General features: G+C 37.7%; 1 protein-coding gene across 5 annotated transcripts in view; it reads left to right on the top strand.

Moving 5' to 3' along the window:
- The window catches only part of LOC131226016 (uncharacterized), a 34,439-nt gene extending 12,153 nt beyond the window's left edge, over positions 1–22,286 (top strand). The window contains exons 9-17 of one of the 5 annotated variants that reach the window (XM_058221665.1): positions 5,426–5,522; positions 8,012–8,062; positions 8,197–8,277; positions 8,582–8,653; positions 11,849–11,911; positions 17,347–17,499; positions 20,537–20,594; positions 20,675–20,727; positions 21,799–22,286. In XM_058221665.1, the coding sequence (XP_058077648.1) occupies positions 5,426–5,522; positions 8,012–8,062; positions 8,197–8,277; positions 8,582–8,653; positions 11,849–11,911; positions 17,347–17,499; positions 20,537–20,594; positions 20,675–20,727; positions 21,799–21,882 (712 nt within the window). In that variant the 3' untranslated portion in view covers positions 21,883–22,286. Of the gene's footprint in view, positions 1–5,425; positions 5,523–8,011; positions 8,063–8,196; positions 8,278–8,581; positions 8,654–11,396; positions 11,912–17,346; positions 17,500–20,536; positions 20,595–20,674; positions 20,728–21,798 lie in introns of those variants that run through there. The other 4 variants (XM_058221666.1, XM_058221667.1, XM_058221669.1 and 1 more) reach the window with 4 other exon arrangements.
- The last annotated feature ends 2,366 nt before the right edge of the window (positions 22,287–24,652 follow it).

Below are 24,652 nucleotides of genomic sequence, written 5' to 3'. Positions count from 1 at the left end.
GTCCAACTCCTCTGATGTTCCCAAAGTATTTTATAATTTTTCGATGTAGTTATAAGTCATAAGTGTCAAGAAATGGTGGTTAATTTATTCCTTTGTTATGGGATAATGTGTGTTATGAGCAATGTTCGAAATATCGGTATCACATTGCGTATCGCACCCTTGGGATACAGATACGTATCAGTTATCGCATGGGATATATCGGTTGTATCATGTAATGTATTGTTGTTGTTGGAAACATTGGAAATTGGTTGAATTTTTCAATGAAATTTCAATGATTGTTAAAAAAACACATCAATACACACAAATCAAAACATTACAAAAAACAAGTGCACATAATGGGTTTTCTTTGTATGCGGTCCTAATCTATGCGTTGTCTAACTGAATTGATGCAAGTATATATTCAAAGTCAATTCATATAATTTATAAATGTAAGAAGACGTGGAAACACAAGCAATACATTCAAAAGCAAAAGAAGAATCACTAGATTAGGTTACATACATGTTTGCTTTTGATTATTTTTTTTTTCAATTTTCTGTAACTCGGTCCTTCTCCAAATCTCGAAATCGAAGTTCCCAATCCATGATTTTTCATGCCATGCAAAACATGAAAAATCATGTATTTGTAACAATTTGACACTGATTTAACATGATTTATAGAAAAAAAATGTTCACCGGATCGAACATGTGGAATATATCCTACTACTTGTGTGTTTCGTATCGCACAAGTGGGATACAAGATATATCGTGGGATATATCTGCTGATATCGTCAATATTTAAAACACTAGTTATGAGTAGTGTTCAAAGTATCAATATCACTACAAGTTTCATTGGCCGGGGATATGGAAACAATATTGATATCACCGATGATATCGCTGATAACTGGCAATGCGGAGAAACATGGAGAAAATGGTGGAATTTTTCAATGAAACTTTAGGAGATGCTAAAATACATATATTTGCATATTTAAGAATTGAAAAAAAAAATTGCAAAAAGAATGTATACATAATAAGTTACCATTTAATGGTCGCCTAAAAGCATGTGCTATCATAAGAAATCAGTCCAACCGTCCCATCTATTCATCCAACCGTCCATCCAAACATCCATCGATATTCCAGAATATCAACAACACGATATTTCACCTAGAAATCATCAACAACTGGAAATGAAATGAAAGATTGTGGTCTCGATATCACTCGTGTTGCGATAATGTGATATTATTGTTATTATTGTCGACAAATTGAGCAATGCATACAACTATGTGCCCATAAAAAAATTGAAATGATTTTTTTTTTTTTTTTTAAATAAACAAACTTTGGCGATATCGATACATATGCAAGATTATTGAAATTTCGCTGATACACTAGTGATACAAGTGACACTTCGAATTTACATAGTCGAAAATATTGGTGATATTGATACATTGGCAATACAAGCAACACCTAGAATTTTGGAGACTACCAGTGTTATCGGTATCACCGAGCTGGAGATAGGGATAATATCGGGGATATTTTGATAGTATCGGGAATACTTTGAACAATGATTATGAGTGTAATCTTGTCATTTCTATGAACTGAGGGTAATCTTGTACTTTTTTCTTTAGTGTATTATGGTAATATGTAATTCTAGAAGTTCCCTATGTAGTAAAGTTTTAGATAGACTTGAGAAGATCTCTAGGATCTCTCTAGATAAGCTTGAGAAGATTTCCATAATCTCCGTAGATAGACTTGAGAAGCCTATAAATACTATATATACCTTTGTTTTCAGACCAAACAATTTATATGCTCTAGAGGTTTTTTTTTTTAAGAACTAGCTTTTCCTAAAGAAGCAATTCTTGATTGTTGTCTTTCAGAAACTAAAGAATTTCCCTTGCCTTTTACTTTGCTCCCCGTTGTTTCTCACCGTTTATGAATTCTCTTTGTTTTTTCTCAGATAATGGATAATTAGGACAAAAGTATTGCCTGGGAGATTTCTTGAGTTGAATCTTTTCTAAAAAGAAAAAAGAAAAAAGGGAAAAAAATGTTATTAGGTTGACCCAATCAGTGTTCGAAGTATTGGTATCACTACATGTTTCGGGCCAAGGATACGGAAACAATATTGATATCTCCAATAATATCACCGATTTTCGGAAATGCAGGGAAATATCGGGGAAACATGGGGAAAATGATGGAATTTTTCAGTAAAATTTTAGGAGATGCTAAAATACACAGATTTACATATTCAGGAATAAAAATTTGCAAAAAGAATGCATACATAATAAGTTTCCATTTAATGGGACCTAAAAGTATATGTTGTTATAAGAAATCAGTCCAATAGTAACACAACAATCACTTAAATAGCTAAACGAATTAACAAGCAAACAAACATGCATAATGCATGATACATCCATGCATAAATAAGCATATAAACACAATGCACATGCTTGATGATCCAATTATCCAATCATCAATCCATCCATCTTGTCCAACCATCCATCCCATCCAATCATCCAAATGTCCATTTCATTTATCCATCCAACCATCCATCCAACTATTCATCCATCCCATCCAATCATCCAAACATCCATCCATCCCATTTATCCATCTGAACATCCATCGATCACATCTATCCATCCAACCATCCAACCATCCCACCCATCCATCCATCCATATATATATTTTAAAATAAATAGATTTTTGGCAATATTGATGCATTGGCAACCATGAAGATCAACCCAGATTGAAATTTTGACTTCGGTTTCTGGTTTGCCTTTATATGATTATGACAATCGAAATTGTGAAAGTTGTGTGTTTGGCAAACATCATCGGAATTCTTTGAAGGCTAGATCATGATAATATCAAAGTATCAGTGATACACTGGCGATACAAGTGACACATGGAATTTACATGGTCGAAAATATTGGCAATACATTGGCGACGTTGATACATTGGTGATACAAGCAACATCGACAATACTTATGTGATATATCGCTGATACCTGGAATTTCTAATACTGGCAGTGTTATCAGTATCGCTGAGCTGGAAATATGGATAATATTGGGGATATTATCATAATATCGGGGATACTTTGAACAATGGGACTCAATAATAGTAACCTTATGTACTCAACTTAGTAGCAGTAGATCCTCTGACTTGACCTTCTGAGAAAGACACGATTCCTTGATCAAATCCCTCTTCATTAGACATCTCATCCCCCTAACATTCCATGAAAGAATCTTCATTCTTTCATGACTTCCATGACATTCTGTTCCTTTGTATTGTCTCCTTGCATCTGTCGCCTTTCAATTCCTTTCATAATCAACATAAGATTTATGGCTGTTTAACTCCTGCTTCCCTTTGAAGTTCCTACTACACACCCTGTGTTGTACTGCGAAAGTTTTTGTTGCTTTCTGTCCTCAAATTTGACCATCGTTTAGTAATATTCCACATTAATGCCAAATGCACCCCACTCGGTTCTCAAATGTCAACCAGGGCTTTGAAAGCCTGCTTGTTGTTTTATCACTTGATCTCATGTCCAATTATGCAAGATCTTGTTTGGTTAACAACCCCAACTTACACGTCCTTAATTTTGTTGCACCTCTAATACATTGGATTGGACTCTGACCTTGCTCATCCTTACCTATAGAGCAGCCTCCATCCAATTTAACGCAGGCCCTCAATGACAACACCTGCTGACCAACATCACTGAGCACTCATGGAATGAGATGCCTGATCTAGGGGCATTCAATCACCCTCATCAATACCCGAAACACCTGGGTCTTTAGGATTGGTTCATGTCTGCCTTGATTAAGAGGGGCCCTATAGAAGTACATGCATCTCAACTTCTAGCCACTGTTAACTGTTGTCGACTGATTTTCAAACTAATAAAGAAGCATGGATGGCCAAGATCGGGTCCTCAGCACGTTAGGTGGAGGGAGGAAGCGATGTTAGCAGGTTGGATGCATGCACGCATCAGTGGGGCTGTGTCTAGTGTGCGAGGATTCTCATGTTTTTTCCATGTGGAAGTTAAACTGCTAGCGGTTATATATGTATATACTTATGTGTATGCCTTAACATGTTTGCAAACAGAGCTCAGAGAAATGCAGATCGAGTGTTGTCCAAATCATACGATTCACGATATGAATGATTAATATCATTTTGTATAGGTGTACGATTTATATAATTTTGTATAGGTGTACGATTCAAATTGTGCACTCAAATTGCAAATCTTAAATAATTGAACAATTATCGTACTAATCATATCGAATCCAATGATTTTTGTATCGAATCATACATAATCAGAATGATTAATATCATTTTCTATAGGTTTACGATTCATATCATTTTGTATAGGTGTACGATTCAAATTGTGCACTCAAATCACAAATCTTAAATAATTGTACAATTATCATACGAATCATATCGAATCCAATGATTTTTGTATCAAATCATACGTAATCGTAGAATTGCATAAATTAGCCCAAAATTACTATAAAAAAATTATTTTTATTCATTTTCTTCTTCTTTCTTTCTATCCTTTAACTTATAAAACATGAAAAAGGCCCTCCCCTATGCTTATTCATTTTTTTCTTCTCTCTTTTTTCCCATTTTCTTCCTTTTTTGTACCCCTTTTACCATTTTACACATGATATGTATACTGTATGCATGTTCTCAGTTGGTAATATCATGATATGCGATTACTTTTCATGGCATATATTGATGGAAAATCGATTATCGATGAGTCAAATTTCCTGATTTATTTTTATTTTTTCAGATGTTTTTAAATTTTCTTTAGGAAATCAGAAAAAAAATCTTACGATTTACAATATGATTTGCAATTTGATACGATTCAACCCCTATTACAATATGTGATACAATAATGATTTTGACCACACTGTGTGGATCCTTTTTGGTTTTTGACATCCTTTTATGAGATGAGGTCCACAGTGCTACATTGTCTTTTTCACTTGGTGTTTGCAGAAAGGTGCCTAGTAAAAGTGATTGATTTCCATTCAATCCATCATCTACGTCTTATCCCAACTAATTGGCTCACGAACCTTACATTACAATTTCACTCAACAACCCATTCGACTGGGAAAGGAAATTAATTGTGAGAGTGGGGCTTCTTTCCATTAGCCAACAAGAGAGTAAATGTGGTATTGTGGGCCCCTAGAGAATGTCAGAAACTAAAAGGGATCCCTATACCTATTGTTTTCAAATGCAAACTGCTGCTTATTTTTGTATTTCTTAAGAGAACTTGTATATTTATGGAAATGTCCAAAATCAATGGATCGCAGACCTGTTTATGTATAATTAGCATTTCATGATTTCATTCATTTGTTCCTGTATCACCATAACCTGGTTGCAATTTGTTTTAGGTAATGAACTAGAGTTTTTCTGTCTATGTGTTAATTTTTCTTTGTAATATATGTTTTCTTACCGTAACTTAGGTTTGGCACAGTTGAGGACCAGCTTGGACCAGCATTGTCAAGGAAGCTTCATTCTATAGGTTGGGCTGTCACACATATCTCAGTGGTTCGGAACAATGTAAGAAATTTACGTGACTTGTGATTGAACCACTGAAGAATATTGTGCAAGATTGGTATCATGTGCTTGCTTAATAGTCTATAATGTTATTCACACAACAGGTTTTCTAGTTGTTTTTTCCATTCTCATTATTGTTTCTTCTGATTCATGTTGTATTAGTAAATTTAAATGTTTTGAAAACTAGGCCTTTTGCTCCTCTTTTGAGTACCTGTTTTCATGTTGAAGACTGCACTGAATGTAATGCAACCTGTTTACTGGATGCTAATTCCTTTTCTGCTTTGAGCCTTGAAACTAGAAAGTACTTGTGTTGCAGAAATATCCCTCTTTGATGTAATGCGGATTTCTTATGCTATTTAGATACTAGCTGAAGGATATCAACAGACAATCACTGGACTACTCGTTAATGTTGGATTTTAGGTATGGTTTTGGGTGTCTGCTTAACATTCGAAGTGAATTTTCAGGTGAAATTAATATTGTCCTGGTAACAAAATACTTGAGGGGCCGTTTGGATTGGGGGCATTCGGATTATGGGGAATCCCAACTCCACTTGAAGTGGGATTTTGTTTTTGGACATCTCGATACCCAAAAATGGGGAATCACAATGTTTGAAGATTTTTTTTTTTTAAAAAAAGGAATTTCGGATTCCACTAGCAATTACCCACTGTTAGGAGGGATGGGGAATCGAGGTGGGTAATGCATGTTGTTTACGATCATTTGATCATAGTGATTTTCTATGAGGGATGATCAATCAAAGGTGGGACCCACATAATGGAGGGTCTAATCAAAGATGGCAGCGTTTATAGTATGGTCAATGTAGACTGTTCATATCCTGATTAGATTAGCTGAATCACTTCACCAAAGTGATTTTGAGAGGGATTGGCAATCAAAGGTGGAACCCAAATGATGAATGGTCTAGATCAATGATCAGACCGTTTGTAGCATGATCACCGTCAACTGTCCATTTGTTTGGGCGATTAAGATTAATCTGACCAAAGGGATTGTTGATAGGGATGGGCAACCAAGAGTGGGACCCACATGATGGATAGTCTAGATCCATTATTAGACTATTTGTAGTATGATCAATATGGACCGTCCATATCTATAGGCATTAATTGCAAGACTAGGATCATCCAACCAAAGTAGGTTTTTTAGGATGAAGAATCAATAGTAGGACCCACTTGATGGGTAGTCTGGATGGGCCTGATCATCCATTTCTTAGGCATTGAACTGATGGTTAGGAGCATCCGGCAAAAGTGATATTTTGTGAGGGATGAGATGACCACTCAAGGGTGGTTCCCACATGATGGATGGTCTAGATCAATTATCTGGCCATTTGTATTATAATCAATACGAGTTGTCCATCTGAAAAAAGTGATGTATATAGTAATGGGAAGTCAAGGGTGGGATACACATGATGGATTGTTTAGATCAATGATCAGACCATTTGCAGTATGATCAATATTGACCGTCCATTTCCCTAGCCCTTGAGGATCATTTAAAAAAAGTGTTATTTTAGTAAATGGGCAACTAGGTGTTGGACCTCATGATGGATGGCCTAGATCATTGAAGTGATTATTTTTTAGAACAATCAATACCATCTGTGATTTCCAACTTCTTTTTGAACCAAACATAGGTATTCAAGTTCTGAGAATCATAATCACCTACTCCAAAATATTATACAAGCACAGAGATGATAATTCCCAGAAATTACAGTACTGGGGTATTGCAATACTTGGTAATTGAAATATCTAGGTCATCCAAATGCCCCCAATCCAAACGGACCTTTAACGAAATTTATTTCATGAGCAAGTAATAATAGAGGTTAAGGCCATTTTTTGAGGAAGTTAATTTTTCCATGGACTAGATTGAAGTTCTGGATTAATCTATATGGCATCCTGGTGTTGCAACTTTGGCTTGTAATATCTTGTAAGACATCATTTGATAGTAGTTGATCCTTTGCTTCTATAAAGGAAGGTTTTTAGTTTGTATTTCAAATATGCATTAAAACTATGGCATGCCTGATGCATGAATGGGCATTTGAACTAGTTCCAACCAAATGCAAACACAAGTCTGAAGACTGAGGTGATGCTTGAGGTAATAATAGAGGATAAGGCCATTTTTTGAGGAAGTTAATTTTTCCATGGACTAGATTGAAGTTCTGGATTAATCTATATGGCATCCTGGTGTTGCATGTTTGGCTTGTAATATCTTATAAAATGTCATTTGATAGTAGTTGATCCTTTGCTTCTATAAAGGAAAGTTTTTAATTTGTATTTCGAATATGCACTAAAACTATGGCATGCCGTACCTGTACTATTCAAGCATCTAAACTTGAGCTTTTTGAATGATAGATGGTGCAGTCATTTGCAAAATTATGTGTTGATTGTTTTTTTCCCCCCGTTTCCAATCAGTTGCTTTCGCAATGAAGAATTTTAGGTAAATCTTTAGCTCTTCAAGATGTTTTGTTTATGGCTTCTTTTCATGTGCAGACGGATTCCATAGCTGAAGCAGTTGAACATCAGAAGTCTACTAATGATATGGTATGATTTTGCAAATTGTTCCTTGTAGATAGCTCTCTGTGATTGTTGTGAAGGTTGGGGGACAGGACATGGTTCTCTCCTTAAATTCTGTTTCTTGTCTGTACTGTGTACCAACCTTGAGCTTATCTTAACAGGTGTTTATATTTGGTGGAGTTGGTCCTATGCATTCAGATGTTTCAGTAGCAGGTGTTGCAAAAGCCTTTGGTGTTCGCCTGGTGCGTTCCTCTTCTAGGTGTACCTTTCCACATGCTCAACATGCTGCATATAGCCGATACATCATGGGATGTTTACATGTTTGAATCAAATTTTAACATGTTAGCACTTTTGGGTCATGCACAAATCTCATTTATGCATCTTTATTTATTGTCCTTTGATCAAGAAACCTTGAACTACCCAATCTTCTGCATAGTTACTTTCATTTACTAATGATACTTATTGCATTATTCTCTTGCATAATGAATTTGCTTTTAATGTGTAGTTCTTTCATTATTTTATATATTCAGTTCTTTTAAATTTCAGGCTCCTGATGAAGAGTTTGAAGAGCATCTCAGGCATCTTATAGGGGACCAGTGCACTGGGGATCGAAATGAGGTAACTTGATGTGTCACCAGTAGATACGAACCCATGTTATGTAATTAGTTGATTCTCACTCCTGAAATGCGAATCAGAAAGAATAGCTGACAGTATGGGATTTTCACCTTATCTTTCTTAACATAATTACCTTCATTACTGTTGGACCCTCATGAAAGATAATATAATCGAGACATCTTTTCCTGCGCAACAGCTGCATAAAGTATTAAAATTGAGGAACTTCTACAATGAGCTAATCTCCCTATGGATGGGCATGTCTTTAATCCTAAAGTGTTGTTATTGAAATATGTAAACTGATGCTGATCAGTTCCACGCAGGATGCATTGTTCTGTCTGGATTTGCTTTTGTAGTAATGTACGATGATTGATTTACTTAGAAGCCTATAATTAATGGCAGTGGATTCTATTCAAAATCCTAAAAATCTATAAAGCAGTTTTTACATGACCTTGCAAAACAAGTAATGGGTTAAAAATTGAAGAAATTCGTATTTCCCCAATTTCTTCCATTTCTCACCCTGGAAATCAAAATTTCTTGGTTGAAATCCATTTCAATGCATTAAACTCATGAATAGACATGGATTTCAACTTATTACACTGCTAATCTGTTAATAGAAAACAAAGAAAATCACAGTTTTCACACCTTTGGGGCTCTGGTCCAAAATCCCTCTTCTCCACTAAAACCATCAGTTGTTTAAATACGGCTACAAGTTGTGTTTAAAAATATCTAGGTGTCGTAGCGATGCACTAGCTGGTCCCTATCCTGGATAGGGGGTTAATGTAAGGCAGGTCAGTTGTTTAACTTCTGCTGTGTAATCGCTAAACAACTGCTGTGTAATCGCATGGAGCTTGACACCAAATAGTTGGGACAAGTCTATGATGATGATGATGATTCTTCAATAGTCACACCTTGGACCTTGTCAACAATATATGAATTCATATCACCCACTTAATTCTCCGATGCAAACTTTGTCATGTGGTATTCAAATGATGGTGAGCCTAGTGCTCCTATTCTCTCTTCTTCGAAAATAGTTAGCCACATTTCATCATCACACTTATTAGAGGACTACAAAGAATTTATCTTTAGATGGGTTTTCCATAGATGTATCACTTATAGCATTACTCTAATGGAAGGGATCATGTACTATCTATGAATGACAAGAAATCAACTTCAGTTGATGGATAAAGTTTTTTTTTTTTGCCGGGGGGGGTAGGGGTCAAATGATGGAATATCTATTATAGAAAAAGAGATACAAAGTGCTGAGCAGAAAAACTACTGAACATGAGAAATAAAAATACAACTGCCTGAGTTAAACAAAGTCATTGAACCTGATACATTTCATGTTGCTCTAAAGGATCAAAGATTAGTTGAAGCCATGACAAAAGAAATGATTGTGCTATGGAAAGGCAGATGCTGGAATTTGGAAATGCACTTTAGGCCTTTGAGGAGGAATGGGGAATATCAACTTTTAGAAATGGAAATAATATTCACTACGATTACTGAGATGGTTTTAATAATTCTTTACACTTGCAAACAATATAACTAAGCACATATGTGATTTGACTCAACAACATCACTTCACTTTAGCGCATTTGTGATTTGGATTTTTCAACAAATTATTTCACATTTTATAGAGTTTCTCACAAAATTTTCCATTCCACATCTATGTTGGTCACTATTAAGGTCATGTTGTTTACAAGGTAATGAATGGAAAACTCATATGCTGTAGTTCGTTCATCTCTATTCCTACTCATTTAACTCCAAAAATCACACACACACACACACACACACACACACACACACACACACACTGTAAAAAAGTTGCTCTTTATTTAGACTAACATCGATTATGAAGTGAAGTGCTATGGAATATGATATGGAATATGAAATATACTTAGAACACATAAAATATTTGATAGGTCATGGCAAATGTTCAAGTCCAACCAAGTGCAACTTTGATGATGACAATGACGGTGGCGACCATGATGATGACAAAATTAAGACTAACATCGATTGTGAAGTGAAGTGCTATGGAATATGACATATACTTGGAACACAAAATATTTGATAGGTCATGGCAAATGTTCAAGTCCAACCAAGTGCAACTTTGGTGATGACAATGACGGTGGCGACCATGATGATGACAAAATTATGTTCACATAGTACCAAAAGGATTAAAAATAGTTTATAATTGTCGCATGAACATCCCAAAGTGTGCTAGAATTATTTCAAAGATTGCATCACGAGTGTCCTCAGAATGCACCAAAAGAGTGTCCCAGAAACCATACCTGCCCATTTTCACTCTAGCATACAACTCCCTGTCATGTCCTTCTACAGATCATTGGTATCTTCTGTTTGAATACTCCTTTTGTTTGTTATACTCATTGCAAACAAGCCACATGCTGTGACTTGTTCCAAACAATTACAACTCGGTGGAGTCACATGGAGTTTCTCAAGATGTTTTAAACAGGACATCCCAGTGATTAATGCAACTCTGTGCATGTGGCACACTCATTCTTGCATATAAGATGATTGGTGTTTAGGAAACATGTCATATTACTCAAGATTTCATGCAACAAATCATTATTTATTGATGGCTAGTGTATTCATGCAACATATATTCACCTCTGTTATTTGGACTATTGAGTCCTTATTAAGTTTTCCTTGTGATATTACTGTTGTTGGTCTTGTTAAATATTTTTTATTCTGAAATAATGTATGATATGATCTGCATCATAACTCTAAGAAGAATACTGGTATGCTGCAAGCTCCGCATCAAACTTATATGCATTGGCCTCGTAATGGTCCCTGTGGCAAGTACGTGGTGATCAGAATTGTTGTTCTGGTGGTCCAGCACCTGGATAGGCCATCTCCCAAACATCAAGCTGAGTGGAGTCTCAACCATCCGATAACCAACCTGCAAAATGAACCATTGGAGAAGTGGTCCACATTGAACCATTAAAACCCACAACAACTTGAAGGACAGAGTTGTTCAATCACTGCAGTTCTCAGCCTATAGCACATCCACAAGGTATCCACCAGATCAAGTCCTGATCGCTATGTCTGCCATGTGAGGGAACTGCATGGGACTTCCATGCAGTGTGTGCCGCATGCTAGCATACCTCTAGCTTCATTGGTGGGGTTCATTGATGTTGGAAGTTGTTTGATCATAAGCTTTCCTTTTTCCTTCCATTTCAGATGGCTCAATTACCTGAGGGAATGACTGAATTGCTGCACCATGAAATGCTACCAGTGCCTTTGGTACGTTTGGTAGCTATTATATGCTCTCTCTCCTCTACTATATAAAGCTTGGAAATAATTTGAGCTTGTTTGCTGTTGTGTGCAAATTTCAACTGATATGTCATGCGATTGCTGCAATTATGCCTTTCAGCTTTTATCAGGATGAGTTCTAGTATGCAAACTGGAATTTGTTGGTACTGTTAGGTGATTTTTGCTTTTCACCTTTATACTTTGATGTCTTCTACATGTTATGTATTTAGGCCAAACATGGGCACATCAATGTTAGTCTTGATTAGATAGGATTTTATTTTATTTTTTAGGAAAGAAAAAATAATAAAGAAATCATTGCATTGGAATTTTTTGGTGTTTTCTATTCTTTTGCAATCATATGTTCTGGGTCCTAAGGAACAACACTACTCATTTTTTCAAAATTCTTGATTTCCAAGCATGTAAATATGAGTTGTATTTTATTGTACTTCTATCCATGAAGTTTGTTTTGTTTAATGATGACATGCTTCTAGTATTGCAAAAACCATATATTATACAAGTCTTACCCCTTTGGGATTCTCAATTGTTCTCTTCCCTGTTCTGTAGACTGGACAAGCCATTTGGGGCATTCAATTCTATACTTTTGCAAGACCAAAAAACTGAATTTTGTTTAGATAATCAAAATCTCACATAAGAAAAAACTGATGTGTATAACATATTATTCTCCACAGTGCTCATTAAATAGATGGGACAGGGCTGGTGGTACTATAATGGCAGTGGTGATCATGGCCGACTGCACCCCAAAGGGCTGGGACAAGCTATGATGGTGATGAATTGAAATATCACTTGCAGGCTTTGCAAGACTCTAATCCTAGCCAAACAAGAAAGAACTCATGGATAGAACTTCCATTGCTAAATACTACCTAATCCATTGACCTAACCCAAGTAGGAAAGCAATACAATTGAAACCAAACTAGCCAAATGAATCAATTAGAAAATAGGAAATGATATTAAATCAACCCGATTCTTAACCTACTAAAATTATGGGTCCTTACTCATACCTCAGTGGTAGACACTCACAAGAGTTTCAACACGAGGTCATGGGTTCAAGTACCCATTGTGGTGAAAAACCACTTTGGTGTGAGTGCGTGGGTGTGTGGGGCGTGAGTGCGTGTGTAAAAAAACAAAAAAACAAAAAAGAAAGAAAAAAACCTACTAAAATTATGAAAATAGCAAAATGATGACTATTTCCCTAATTTTTTGAAGAGATGTTTCCTTAATCATGTCATGAAAGTTAAATCCCTAAATTTATATCATAAATCATGATGAAGTTATTTTTTGTACTCAACTTTCATCGAATTGAGATATTGCCCTGTAGATATTGGAGGACTTCTACATGAAAATAGGACATCTCAGCTCAGAATTCTAACCCTTCAATCACAATGACATCAAAACTCGCCATTCAAAAAAAAAAAAAAACGGACGAAAACTTATAAAAAGCAGTCTCTTTTTGGCTTCCTTCCAGCACATATTTATGCAGATATTCATTAGGACTTTCTTTCCTATGATCCCTATTTTCCATCTGGACCAGTCTCCCTGGTTGGGAGATATCACCCTTATTTCAAATCATGGTACTCCTGCTTATCCTCTTCTCTAGTAATTGTTAATGCTGTCTCTGTTCTCACCATCAGTCCTCTTTCTCAATCCTCCAATATCCTTCTAGAAGATCCTCTTATACTAGGCATGCTTCAAGCATTGCATCTTCATATTTTCTTTTGTAAGGGTCAAAGACCGCTACCGGTGGAAAATCCATTTAGATTTCATCTTTCCAAAAGACATCATCCATTAAACCACTATTTTGATCACTAATACTCATTTGGCTATCTTCTTGAACAATTGGTGTGTGTCATTTAAACTACTAAAATAACATACTAAAACTCATCATTGACTTTCTCATTGTTGGTCTTAACTATTTCTTTGACAACATCTTCTTCATCGAAGATGGTGAATCAACTGAATTTTGTCATGGGAGTAGCTGATGAGAACAGCCATACAACATCCTCTCCATGGTCTTCTAAGTCTTCTCCAAACTCTAGATGTGGAGTACAGTTAAAGACAGTAATTTCACATGAAACCATAGGTTTTCAATCAGCAGATGATCACCGTAGTGCCCAAAATTGCCGAAACTATTTTTTTTTTTTCCTTTTCCTTTTATTTCTATTGTTATTGTTATGAAGTTGCCATTGATTCTTGCAGGTCAGCAGTGCCTCCATGTTCATCATGGTCTCAAATATCTCATGCAGCTATTATATCTCAATTTGGTCTCATCAAATCTTTTCTGTACCAATTAGTAAAGGAGAACCCTCTCAATAACCAAGCCTTCACAAGGAGACAACCAAATTGAATTTTATTTGAATAATCAAAATCTCCCAAGGTTGGACCTAAAACAAACATTTAGACTCTAATCCTTGACCAAGTAAGAAACATCTTAAGATTTGCAGTTCCCATGCCAAAAGATTTCTAAAATCCCTCAACTAAACCAAGTACAAAACTAAATATAGTTGAAACTGTCAGTAACTGCAAATTCCCATTTTTTTTAATGTCTATTAACATTATAAAAACCATGAAATGGAAACAATAACTCGTTGATTGTAACCAATCCATGTAATAGACTATTAGATAGCGCTTGATTGTAATCAACCTATGTCTATTATGTTGAGCCTGTGGGAGGTTTTTGCTCTCATTGCTGGTCTGCAGCTGGGATGGAGGGTTGCGTCAGGTTGGCAGCCGACATCAAACTTATACCATAACTTTCGTCATGAATCCGAACGATATGATATTCCAAACTCATGCTAGGTCGTTAGGTCTGACCCTTGATAGAGTAGAATGGTGGAACAAGATTCATATCACCAATCCCATTTAATTGGGATAAGGCTTAGATGTCGACGGTGATGGTGATTAAGTGGACACAATATTTGAATTCCAGGCAATATGCACTCTGAAACCACTATTTAAAACCATGGTGGGCATCCAATCGTCAAAATACTGCCAAGCAAATCTTGAGATTTCATGTTTCAAAGCTTGCTCGAGCTAAGATGTCCTTGGAATTGACATGGCACATTTTGTAAAATGGTTGTGATGGATGGTGCGCAAGGGTGGTCGGGGCATTTTACCTAGAAGCAATGTGCCATTAAAATTCAACGTGGATGTTGCAGAAAGTGCGTTACGGTGAGTAGGGGACATCCTGGTACTGACAGATAGAGGTGTACACGAGTCGAGTTAGCTCGTTAGCTCGCTCGAATCGACTCAGAAAAGCTCGACTCGACTTGGATCGAAACTGTGTTTGAGCCGAGTCAAGCCATTTTTATTGAGATTGAAACTTTTCGAGTCAAGTCCGAGCTGGACCTAGCTCGACTCGACTCGACTCAGTCTTGAGCTCAAACTCGACTTGGTTCAACTCGGATCGACTCGGATCAATTTTTGAGTAAGTATATATAATATGACCCGGAGGCCCAAAATAGGATATTTTTTTTTTTAAACCCTAACCCCAACGCCCAATCTCGTCTCTACCGTTCGCCCAACCCTAAAATCCCTAACCCCAACTCAGTCTTGAGCTCGAACTTGAACGGTGACCGAAGACCAGTAGCACTCTCCTCTCCGCTATTTCTCACCGTTCTCCAGCGCCTAACCGGCGACTACTCTCCTTCCTCTCCTCTCTCTCCATTTTTGAGTGTCTGTCCGGATGATCGGCAATTGAAAAGTGAGTCTCCTCTTCTCCTCTCCTCATCTCATCAGTCACATTGCCTCCGCCCTCCGGCTGAGGTGTGGCGAGTCGAGTAGTGTCCGTTCGATTAGCGGACCCCACCCGACCAATGGCCTGGTGGCTATGGCCCAATCGGACGGTCAAACAACTCAGACCCCACCCAACCATTGTTGGCTCTAGTCCACTCGAACTCGGCTCGAACCGGATCAAGTTGCTGACCGAGCCGAGTTGCCAATCCAAGCTTGATGACCGAGCTGAGCCGAGGACTCGAGCTGGCCAAGTCAAGCCGAGCTGGGCAAAGCTCGGCTCGGATCAACTCGTGTACACCTCTACTGACAGACTACAACATTTCTCAGTTGTAGTGGTAAGTGAGCAGGGGTTTGTCTTTTCTCCCAACTATTTTGTGTCATCTTTCCAAATCAGGATTCACCAGTCATTTCCTATGTAGCGCCGTATCCTCGCAAATTTAAAAAAGAAGAAGAAAAAAAAACTTCATATCTCCTCTCACTACCTCAATAAAAAATCCTTTAATGTCTTCCTCTCATCCTCTTTTTAGGCACTCCAACCCCAATCAAGGTTTCCCTTCTAGAGTCATCTCTAGTCTTTCTTTTAGCACATGATTGAACTATCTCGATTTGCTCTTCCATTTTCTCTTATTCAGAATACTCTTAGGCTGCTCATTGTTAATTTGATCCTTCCCAGCCTTCTGGCACATCCATCTCAGCATTCTTATCTTTACAACTCTTTATCTTCTGTTCATATTGCTTTTTCTAATTGCCCAGTACCACCCCATAACACATAGCCGGTCGAATAGCTATCTTCTAAAAATTTCCCTTGAGTTTCATACAGTTGTGCTGATCACACAACACTCCAAAGGCACATGTCCGCTTCATCCACCTGGCTTTAATTCTATTGGAAACATCCTCATTGATCTTTCAATTCCTTTGACTAATAGAACCAAGCTAACGAAACAAAATCACTTTATGAAATGCCCTGGCCATCATTTTAACTGAAGCTCGCCTCCATAACCATTTCTACTGAAGTTGCATTCAGAATTTGAATCAGTCTTGGAATGTATCTCCATATGCATGCAGAACTTGAATCTGTACGTATGAGTGTGCATGTCTAACGAAACAATACTGTCTTGGAATAGGTCTCCACATGCTGCAGAACTAGAATCTGTATGTATGAGTGTGCATGTTTTGGATCATTGCCAAATGTTAGAGACTGCTAGCCTCACACATCCAGTTTTCTTCTTCGGCTCCACCTAATTCTATAGAGACATGACCACTTGTTTTTTGGAAACAATGGCAATTTGCTCAACAATCAAAGGGAAAGTCTATGAAGTTATACAAGACTGGAAAAGAAATTATTCTGGAATTGCTGATCTTGAACTTTATTTCTATCTGAATGAAATGCACATTAATACTATTCTAGTGCCTGCTCAACAGTAAAAGCTATGGATTATGAACTTGATGTAAGAGTCTGGAATGAAAATTATTCTGTCATTGCTGATCTTGAACTTCATTTCTGAGTGACATGCACAGTATGCTATACCAATGACAATGATCCTGGCCTTTTTTTCCAACCATTTCATATGGAAGCTAAAGTGTCGAGAAGCTGGTTGGCTGTGTTTTTTTTTCCCCTGCTGTTGGTGATCTTTGTATGGACATTATTATTAAACTTGCATGGGTATGTCTTACAGATCAAATGTGAAAATGTGATCATTCTTTCTGCAACAAATGTTACTGAATTGGACAAACAGTGGAACTGTTTGCTAGAGTTAAGCAGCAATAGTGGGCTCCTGGTTTTGAAGCAACCTTTTGTATCGAAGCATCTGAGTACACAACTTCCTGATGTATGTGTCAAAGCTTAATATTTCAACCCGCTAAGATTGTATGCTCTGCTCATTAATTTGGTCACTTTATGATTATATGCATCATTATTTTTGCAATGCAAGCTCCGGTAAAAAGGGTCTTGATAGATTTCACTGTTTTATATATTTATTTTGTTGAGTTAGTGTTTCCAAAATCTGGACAAGCATGATATTCATCTCTAAGTAGCTCAAACCCAGTAACTTCTACGCTCATGGACTTTAAAAGCGTCACTCTATGACTAAGGGCGTCTACAGGTTTGTTTTCGATCCCGACCTTATGTTTTAACACAAACGAGTATTCTTGAAGAAACTCAACCAACTTATCATGCCTTGAGTTTAGCTTCTTCTGGGAGCTAAGATAACGTAAAGTCTCATTATTAGAAAACAAGACAAATTCTTGCGGTAGCAAATAATAATGCTAATGTCTCAATGATTGGACTACTGCGTAGGACTCTTTGTCATAGGTAGAGTACCGTTGCTTTGCTTCATTCAACTCTTCACTGAAGTAAGCAACGGAGTTCCCTTCTTGACTAAGCACTTAACCTATACTTATAACAAAAGCATCATACGCTACTTCAAAGACTTTAGAAAAGTCCGGAAGGTGCTTGACAAGAGCTTGGCTCATCTTGCCCTTTATTTCCTTAAACGTTCTAGAGGCAACTTTAGTCCATGCGAACTCTCCTTTCTTTATGCAATCGGTAATGGGAGCCATGATGAAACTAAATCCTCTAATGAACCACCTATAGAAGGTTGTTAAGCCATGAAACCTTCGCACCTCGTGAATGTTCCGCGGTTCAGGCCACTCTACTATGGCCTTGACCTTCTCGGGGTCCGCTCTCATGGCCTTAGCTGAAACTATGAACCTTAAGAAAATAACGCTCTCTGACATAAATGTGCACTTCTTAATGGACTGGCTCACCCCCGATAACAGAGGCCACTGTTATTGTTACATAATGGCCGATATGGCCATAACATAACAGATATTCAAACCGTGGAATCAACAAACCAATGGTCTAGATCATTGAACCCCGGGCTCAATTTGTTAGAATTGGAAATAGGGGGTGACTTGGCCAAGTTGCTTCTTGACTCTTCCGGTACAACTCAACTCAAGACAGGATGAGTCAGTCCAAGTCACTGAGTTTGAAAGTCATAGCTTGAAATAGAACTCCCTTGCTGTGTCCATACTTGTTTCATTGACATTCATGATAAATTTCTATCTTGATGCGCGTATGCCGTGTGGCTGGGCTGCAACCCATCAAATCTGGTTGTGTTGCACTAATCATGAGTCACCCTGTGACCACATTGGTTACACTGTCAGCTATGACAGTGCAAGTAAAGGCAATGTTTTAAATATCGACAATATCAGCTGATATATCCCACGATATATCTTGTATCCCGCCTATGTGATACGAAACGCATAGGTAGTACCGATATATCCCACATGTTCGATCCAGTGAGCATTTTCAATTTTCAATCCATTTGTTTTGTTGAAATTCTGTTAGATCAATGTCAAATGGTTACAAATCATCATGTTTTGCATGAAAAATCATGGAGTTGGAGCTTTGATTTCGATATCCATTGATTCTTCACGTTCTCCATCTTTTTCTTTCGTTTTTTTTTTTGCAACCAGCTGTCAATTGAGACTAATTTCAAAGTATTTAGGAGTATTTGATGAAATGATCATCACATATACTTTAATTTCAAATTTTGAGTTTAGGTGGTTCGCTTTGGAAAAAATTGGGGGAATTTTGAAAATTTTCAATTTATCTTAAATTGCTTACAATGTTGTATTCCAAACACATGAAATCAAGCATGTGTGAGGGCTGATCTACTGATTTGTCAAGTTCTCGTCAATTTTAGAAAAATAAAAATTATTTTTTAATTAAAAATTAGTAAAAAACTATTAAAATATTTGTTTTCAAAATTTTCTTCAACCAACTGTCAATTGAGACTGATTTCGAATTATTTAGGAGTGTTTGATGAAATGATCATCACGTACACTCTAAATGTTATGCATTCAATTTGAATATAGTTGCATTAGTTCAGTCAAACAACGCTTAGCTTAGGACACTATACAAAGGAAAGATATTATGTGCACTTCTTTTTTGAGATGTTATGATTTAAAAGTGTATGCTAAGCTCCTTTTTAACAATCCTTGAAGTTTCATTGAACAATTCAACCATTTTCCCAATGTTTTCCCATGTTTCTAAAAAAGTGTGATAAATTACCCGATACAAATGATATATTCCGTGCAATAACTGATACGTATTTGTATCCCAAGGGTGTGATATGTACGCATTACCGATATTTCGAACACTGGGTAAAGGTAAAACTCAACACGAACACCACAGGATGCTGTATGAGGGTCAATGAACATCTTTTACCTTTTGTAGGGAGTCCAAAATCGATTCATACATTAAGAAAATGGTAACTGGATTGGTACATCTTTTACCTTAGGCAACCACGGGCTGGCTGGGTTTGTGGGTCTATTTCAGGATCAGAGGGAGTTTGCCTTAAAACTTACTCATGGAAGCCAACGAAGCAGAAGCACATGTGCTCATCTCTAGCATTCTTATTTTCAGGGTCCTCCTTAGCGGCCCTCTTGTACTCGAATGGGATTCCTATAATGTAATCTGCTGGGCTAATCATTCCTAGGAGGCTTGCAGATGTTCTAGAGGAAATATTAGTTATAGTAATGATATTGATGTTTGTTTTTCTCACTCCATTGAGTGGCTAATTGTGAAGCAGATCTGTTAGCATGTATGCCTTTCTATGATTTAACCTTTTTAGGGATCTTTTCCCCACTTCACCTGCTCGTTTTCATACTAAAATTCATCATTATCAGATTTTCTAAGTGATAGAGATTGTATTATCTGGTTTTTAGTTTATTCTTCTCCATTTGATTCAGTAAACTAGCACTGAATGTTTTTTTTTTTTTTTTTAATTGGAATTCAATATACATCTCATCATTTTTATGCTCCTGTTTCTCTCGATCTTATGCTTGTTCCGTGTCATGTAGCTGAAAACTGCTCCAACTCTTTCGAAATTGAACCTTGAATTTCCAGATCTTTACATCGGTAAGAATCCATAATACATTATAGTATGAAGATACATACTCTGCAGAACATATTGTTTGAGGTTTCTTTTCAACACGTAGGGTGCTTCCGTGAATCCAGACTTGGGCCTCTCATTGTCACTTTGGTGGGCAAGGTATGTTCGTTTTAATTTTTAATTGTTTTACATCTGGGAGTATTGAGATGAGGCTATAGAGAAACCTATTGCATGGCTATCTACTTATTCTCTTACTTTGAGATTCCATTTCATATTGAACTCTCTATTACCCAGACACCTCCAAATTGTTTTTCTTACTGTCTAATTGCAAAACTGAGGGTGCGTTTGGATGCGCTATCAAATTGTATCACGGTAGTTTTGACCCATAAATTGGAAATGACCAAATTCTATGATGTCTTCCTTCGTTCATATTGTGAAACTAGATTGTGAAATTAATGCCTTCGATAAACAAATAATGTTGTTTCCTAGTATTCACTATGAGGAAGTAGCCCTCAATTTGCAGGTACAGTCCTCTTGCCAGTCCAACTTGAAAGTAACAGAATTGCAATTTGAAGCCAGAGCATTAATAGGAATGTCAATAACAGAAATTAAAATTTGGTCATTTCCAGTTAGGGCCTGTTTGGATAGTGGGAAGAGAAAGGAAAAGAAAATAAATCAAAACTGTAATGATTACCTAATGATGATTTCCCAAGATTTACATGGCTCATGGATTCCTCCGGATTCCATTTTAGGTGGCTTGTTTGGATGGGAATTGGCAATTTGATAAAGCTCTCACATGGGTTAATGTCGTATCTTGTGTTGGAATTTGACTAGTGTTTGGGTAATAATGATTACTTTTTGGAATCCAATATTTCTTTGCTATCCAAACATTGTGAAACATCCCATCATGGTAAAAGTCATCCATTTTCTTTTCCTTTTCCACTATCCAAACACGCCCTTAATGTCACTAAAAATTGCATTTGAATTTAATACTGCATCCAAATGTGCCCAGTCTGAAGTAGAAGTTTTTTTTTTGTTAGCTTGTTAGTACACAACACTGTCAGTTCACACTTCACTGTTAGCCACCCCCACTAGGGAATCAATACCAAGACCTCAGTGTTGAAACGAGGTTTCTTTCTCTCAGTCTACCACTTGAGCTATGGATCAGGGTGTAGTCTGAAGTAGAAGTTACTGTATGATGTGTTTCATCGGTTCAAAATTGCTTGCCAGGACCAAGCAAGGATAGAGATGGCTGTACGAAAACTGAGGCAAGAGTTCCATCCATCAGCGTTCTCCGAAGTCAAGCAGGGGTGACTCCATTTTCATTTTCAGCAGTACACCTCAACCGTTGACGGGGTTGTGTAGATTAAAGAAGCTACCTGGCCAGTCAACCATTCAAATTCTGATTGCTTTTGGTGTGAGAAAAGCTCGCTCCATATCTGAGGAGATGATACCTTGGGCTTGTGATCAGAAAGAAGAAAGCGATCCGTTTCTTCTTCAATCACTTTGGCAATAATGCCTCTGTAAATGGCAGAAAGATTTGAAAAATCCTCAAACTCACGGTCATTATTATCAAATGTAAACTTAATAAATTTATCGAAAGCTACTGAATCGATACTACATATATGGATGAGGGTTTGTAGAGTCACGCATCATTGATTGACCCAGCAGGGGCTGTACCTTATCTAATTGCAATTAGTTAGCAACAGTTCTAACAACTCTCTTTCTCAGTTGCCTGTGTCATGTATCAACATTGATTGTCTTTTAAAAAATAAATAAATAAATAAAATTGGCTAGATTGCTTCTATGTACCCGTGAGTCATGATCAATCCATAGTGGGGCCTATTGAATAGATGCTTGAAAATAGGCTTGGGGGGTTGGAGCTATATTCTTTTTGTGCTCAATTTTGACTACCTGACATGCCAATGATTGGGTGCTTAGTTTCATCTAACACAAGTGACTGGGGCAACTTGACTGCTAGAGTGGGTCTTTTTCTTTTTTTCTTTTGAAGGCAGGGTAAAGGACTCTTATTCCTTCCAAAAGGGAACGGAACACAAAAAAATATACAATGAGGCCCACGCCTTGGGCCAAGGGATAAAAGAAAAAAAGAAGCTCATACCTCGGGCCAGGAAGGAGAAAAGAAATACCCATACCCTGAGCTATGGATGAGCCTACACCTCAGGCTTAGGGAGAAGAGAAGAAAATGAGACGAGCAAAGTTAGCTCTCTAGATATAGGTGGTTAGGGATGCATGGCATAGGGGATGAATGAGGCCAACTTATAAGAGGCAATGATCTGAGGGGAGACTGTTGGTGGGAGCACCTTCGAGACTAGAAATGAGAGCTCTCCTGCACCTACACCAACAATCTCCACCACTCCAAAGGAGAGAAGTACACAATGCAAGGTCCAGGCAAAGAACCGCATACTCCTGAGGAATAATCGAAAGGATCTTTGATAGTTGTGCACTTCAATTAATATACCTGAGATCATACCACAGAATGGGAGGGGCATCCCACCATTATGGCCAGACGCACCTGCTACATGATTTGGATGACATACAGACAGTACAATGGACCCCACAAAATAAGAAAAGAAAACACCATAAGCCATAAATTTTCATATGGTGGGGCCCACTTGATGATTGGATTAGCCTATTTTTTGTCCCATCATTATGGTGGGGCACCGGATGCACAATTTGGATAGCAGACGTAAACAATGGTCCCAACACCCAATCTGGACGTTTTTTGTATGGTGGGTGTCCCACCTCTTTGTTTTTTGAAACTGAATCTCCACCCTCTATGCTGCTGCCCTTCTACTGCCGCAGAAATCTTTCCCATTAGCCATGGCAATTTCCAACCGTGTAAGTTGGGCGTCTGTAGGGCTGCTGCCACATCCCTGAACTTCTCCCTCTTGGCCTGATAGCATCAACTCCCTGCCCAACGTGCTTGCTTGTTGTTGATCACCCTCAGTATCATTCTCTCTCAATCAACAAGCATTTCAACCCCTTTATAACCATATCTTTGGTACCAGTTGTCACTCATGGCCGGCGTGGCGTGCATGCTTCGCCAAGTGCAAACCATGTAGCACTCATGGTCCAGTCGCGAGCGAATGAGTCAACCAATTTCCAAGTTCAAACACCACATTTTATGCACCAATCCACTCAGACGCAAGAGAGAAAACAACACCAAAAAAAAAAGAAGGAATGGAAGAATGCTTGCATAACAATTTGATGCATTGAAGAACCAACCAACCCGAACACTCATAAAAAAAAAAGTGCCAAGCCCAACCTGACATCAAGAGCCAAAAATCATAGTTTCCAAAAGGCAAGCGGGCCATACCATGTGAATTTAGAGGTTTTTAGGTATAATTTTATGGGGGTGGCCCACCTCATGAGTGTGGAATCAAGGCTAAAAGGTATGATATGCGAATTTCATGCATGTTAAGTCATTCGACCCCAGTAGATAACTATGCAATGTACGGCAAGCGTTTTCCATTTCCAAAGCCTTGATAAGGTTCCTTCAAATAGATTGAAATAAGTAGTAACATTAGTAAATATTAACATGATTGGTCAAATAAGATTTGTAAACCCAAACCGATATGGGTGGGCCATAGTTACAATGGTGGTGATGATGATGTCCATGGAAAGAAAGCAACTTAAGATAATATGGAAGTAATATAATACTTAATCAAAACACCAGCTTCTTGAAAGTATTCAAGAGTGTCACTAAGAGTAATGCAAGGGCATTTTCACACCGGGCTTGAGCGGGGTGGCCTATGGGATGTAGGGACGCACTCAGGGTGGCGGCCCGTGTGAGGTGGGCCCCACCCATTTGAGGCGAGTGGCTCGTGTGAGGTGAAACCCGTGTGATGTGGGCCCACGAGGGGGATTCAACCAAGGACTTAACCCATGAGATGTGGGGCCTGAGCTATGAGATCAAGGGATTGATTCGCTACACTCTATTAGTTCGAGCTTTTAGAGCAAGTGGCTAGTTGTCCTGCATCAAATTAGTATCGAAGCAGAAGGTCTCGTGTTGAAAACTCCTCATCGGTGATAATTAATGCAGGGGTGGCTCGAGTCTCTTCTA

Source organism: Magnolia sinica, chromosome 14 (assembly GCF_029962835.1).
Source record: "Magnolia sinica isolate HGM2019 chromosome 14, MsV1, whole genome shotgun sequence".
NCBI lineage: Eukaryota > Viridiplantae > Streptophyta > Magnoliopsida > Magnoliales > Magnoliaceae > Magnolia > Magnolia sinica.
Note: the sequence above shows the minus strand (reverse complement) of the source record. Positions and strands in the feature narration are given on the sequence as shown.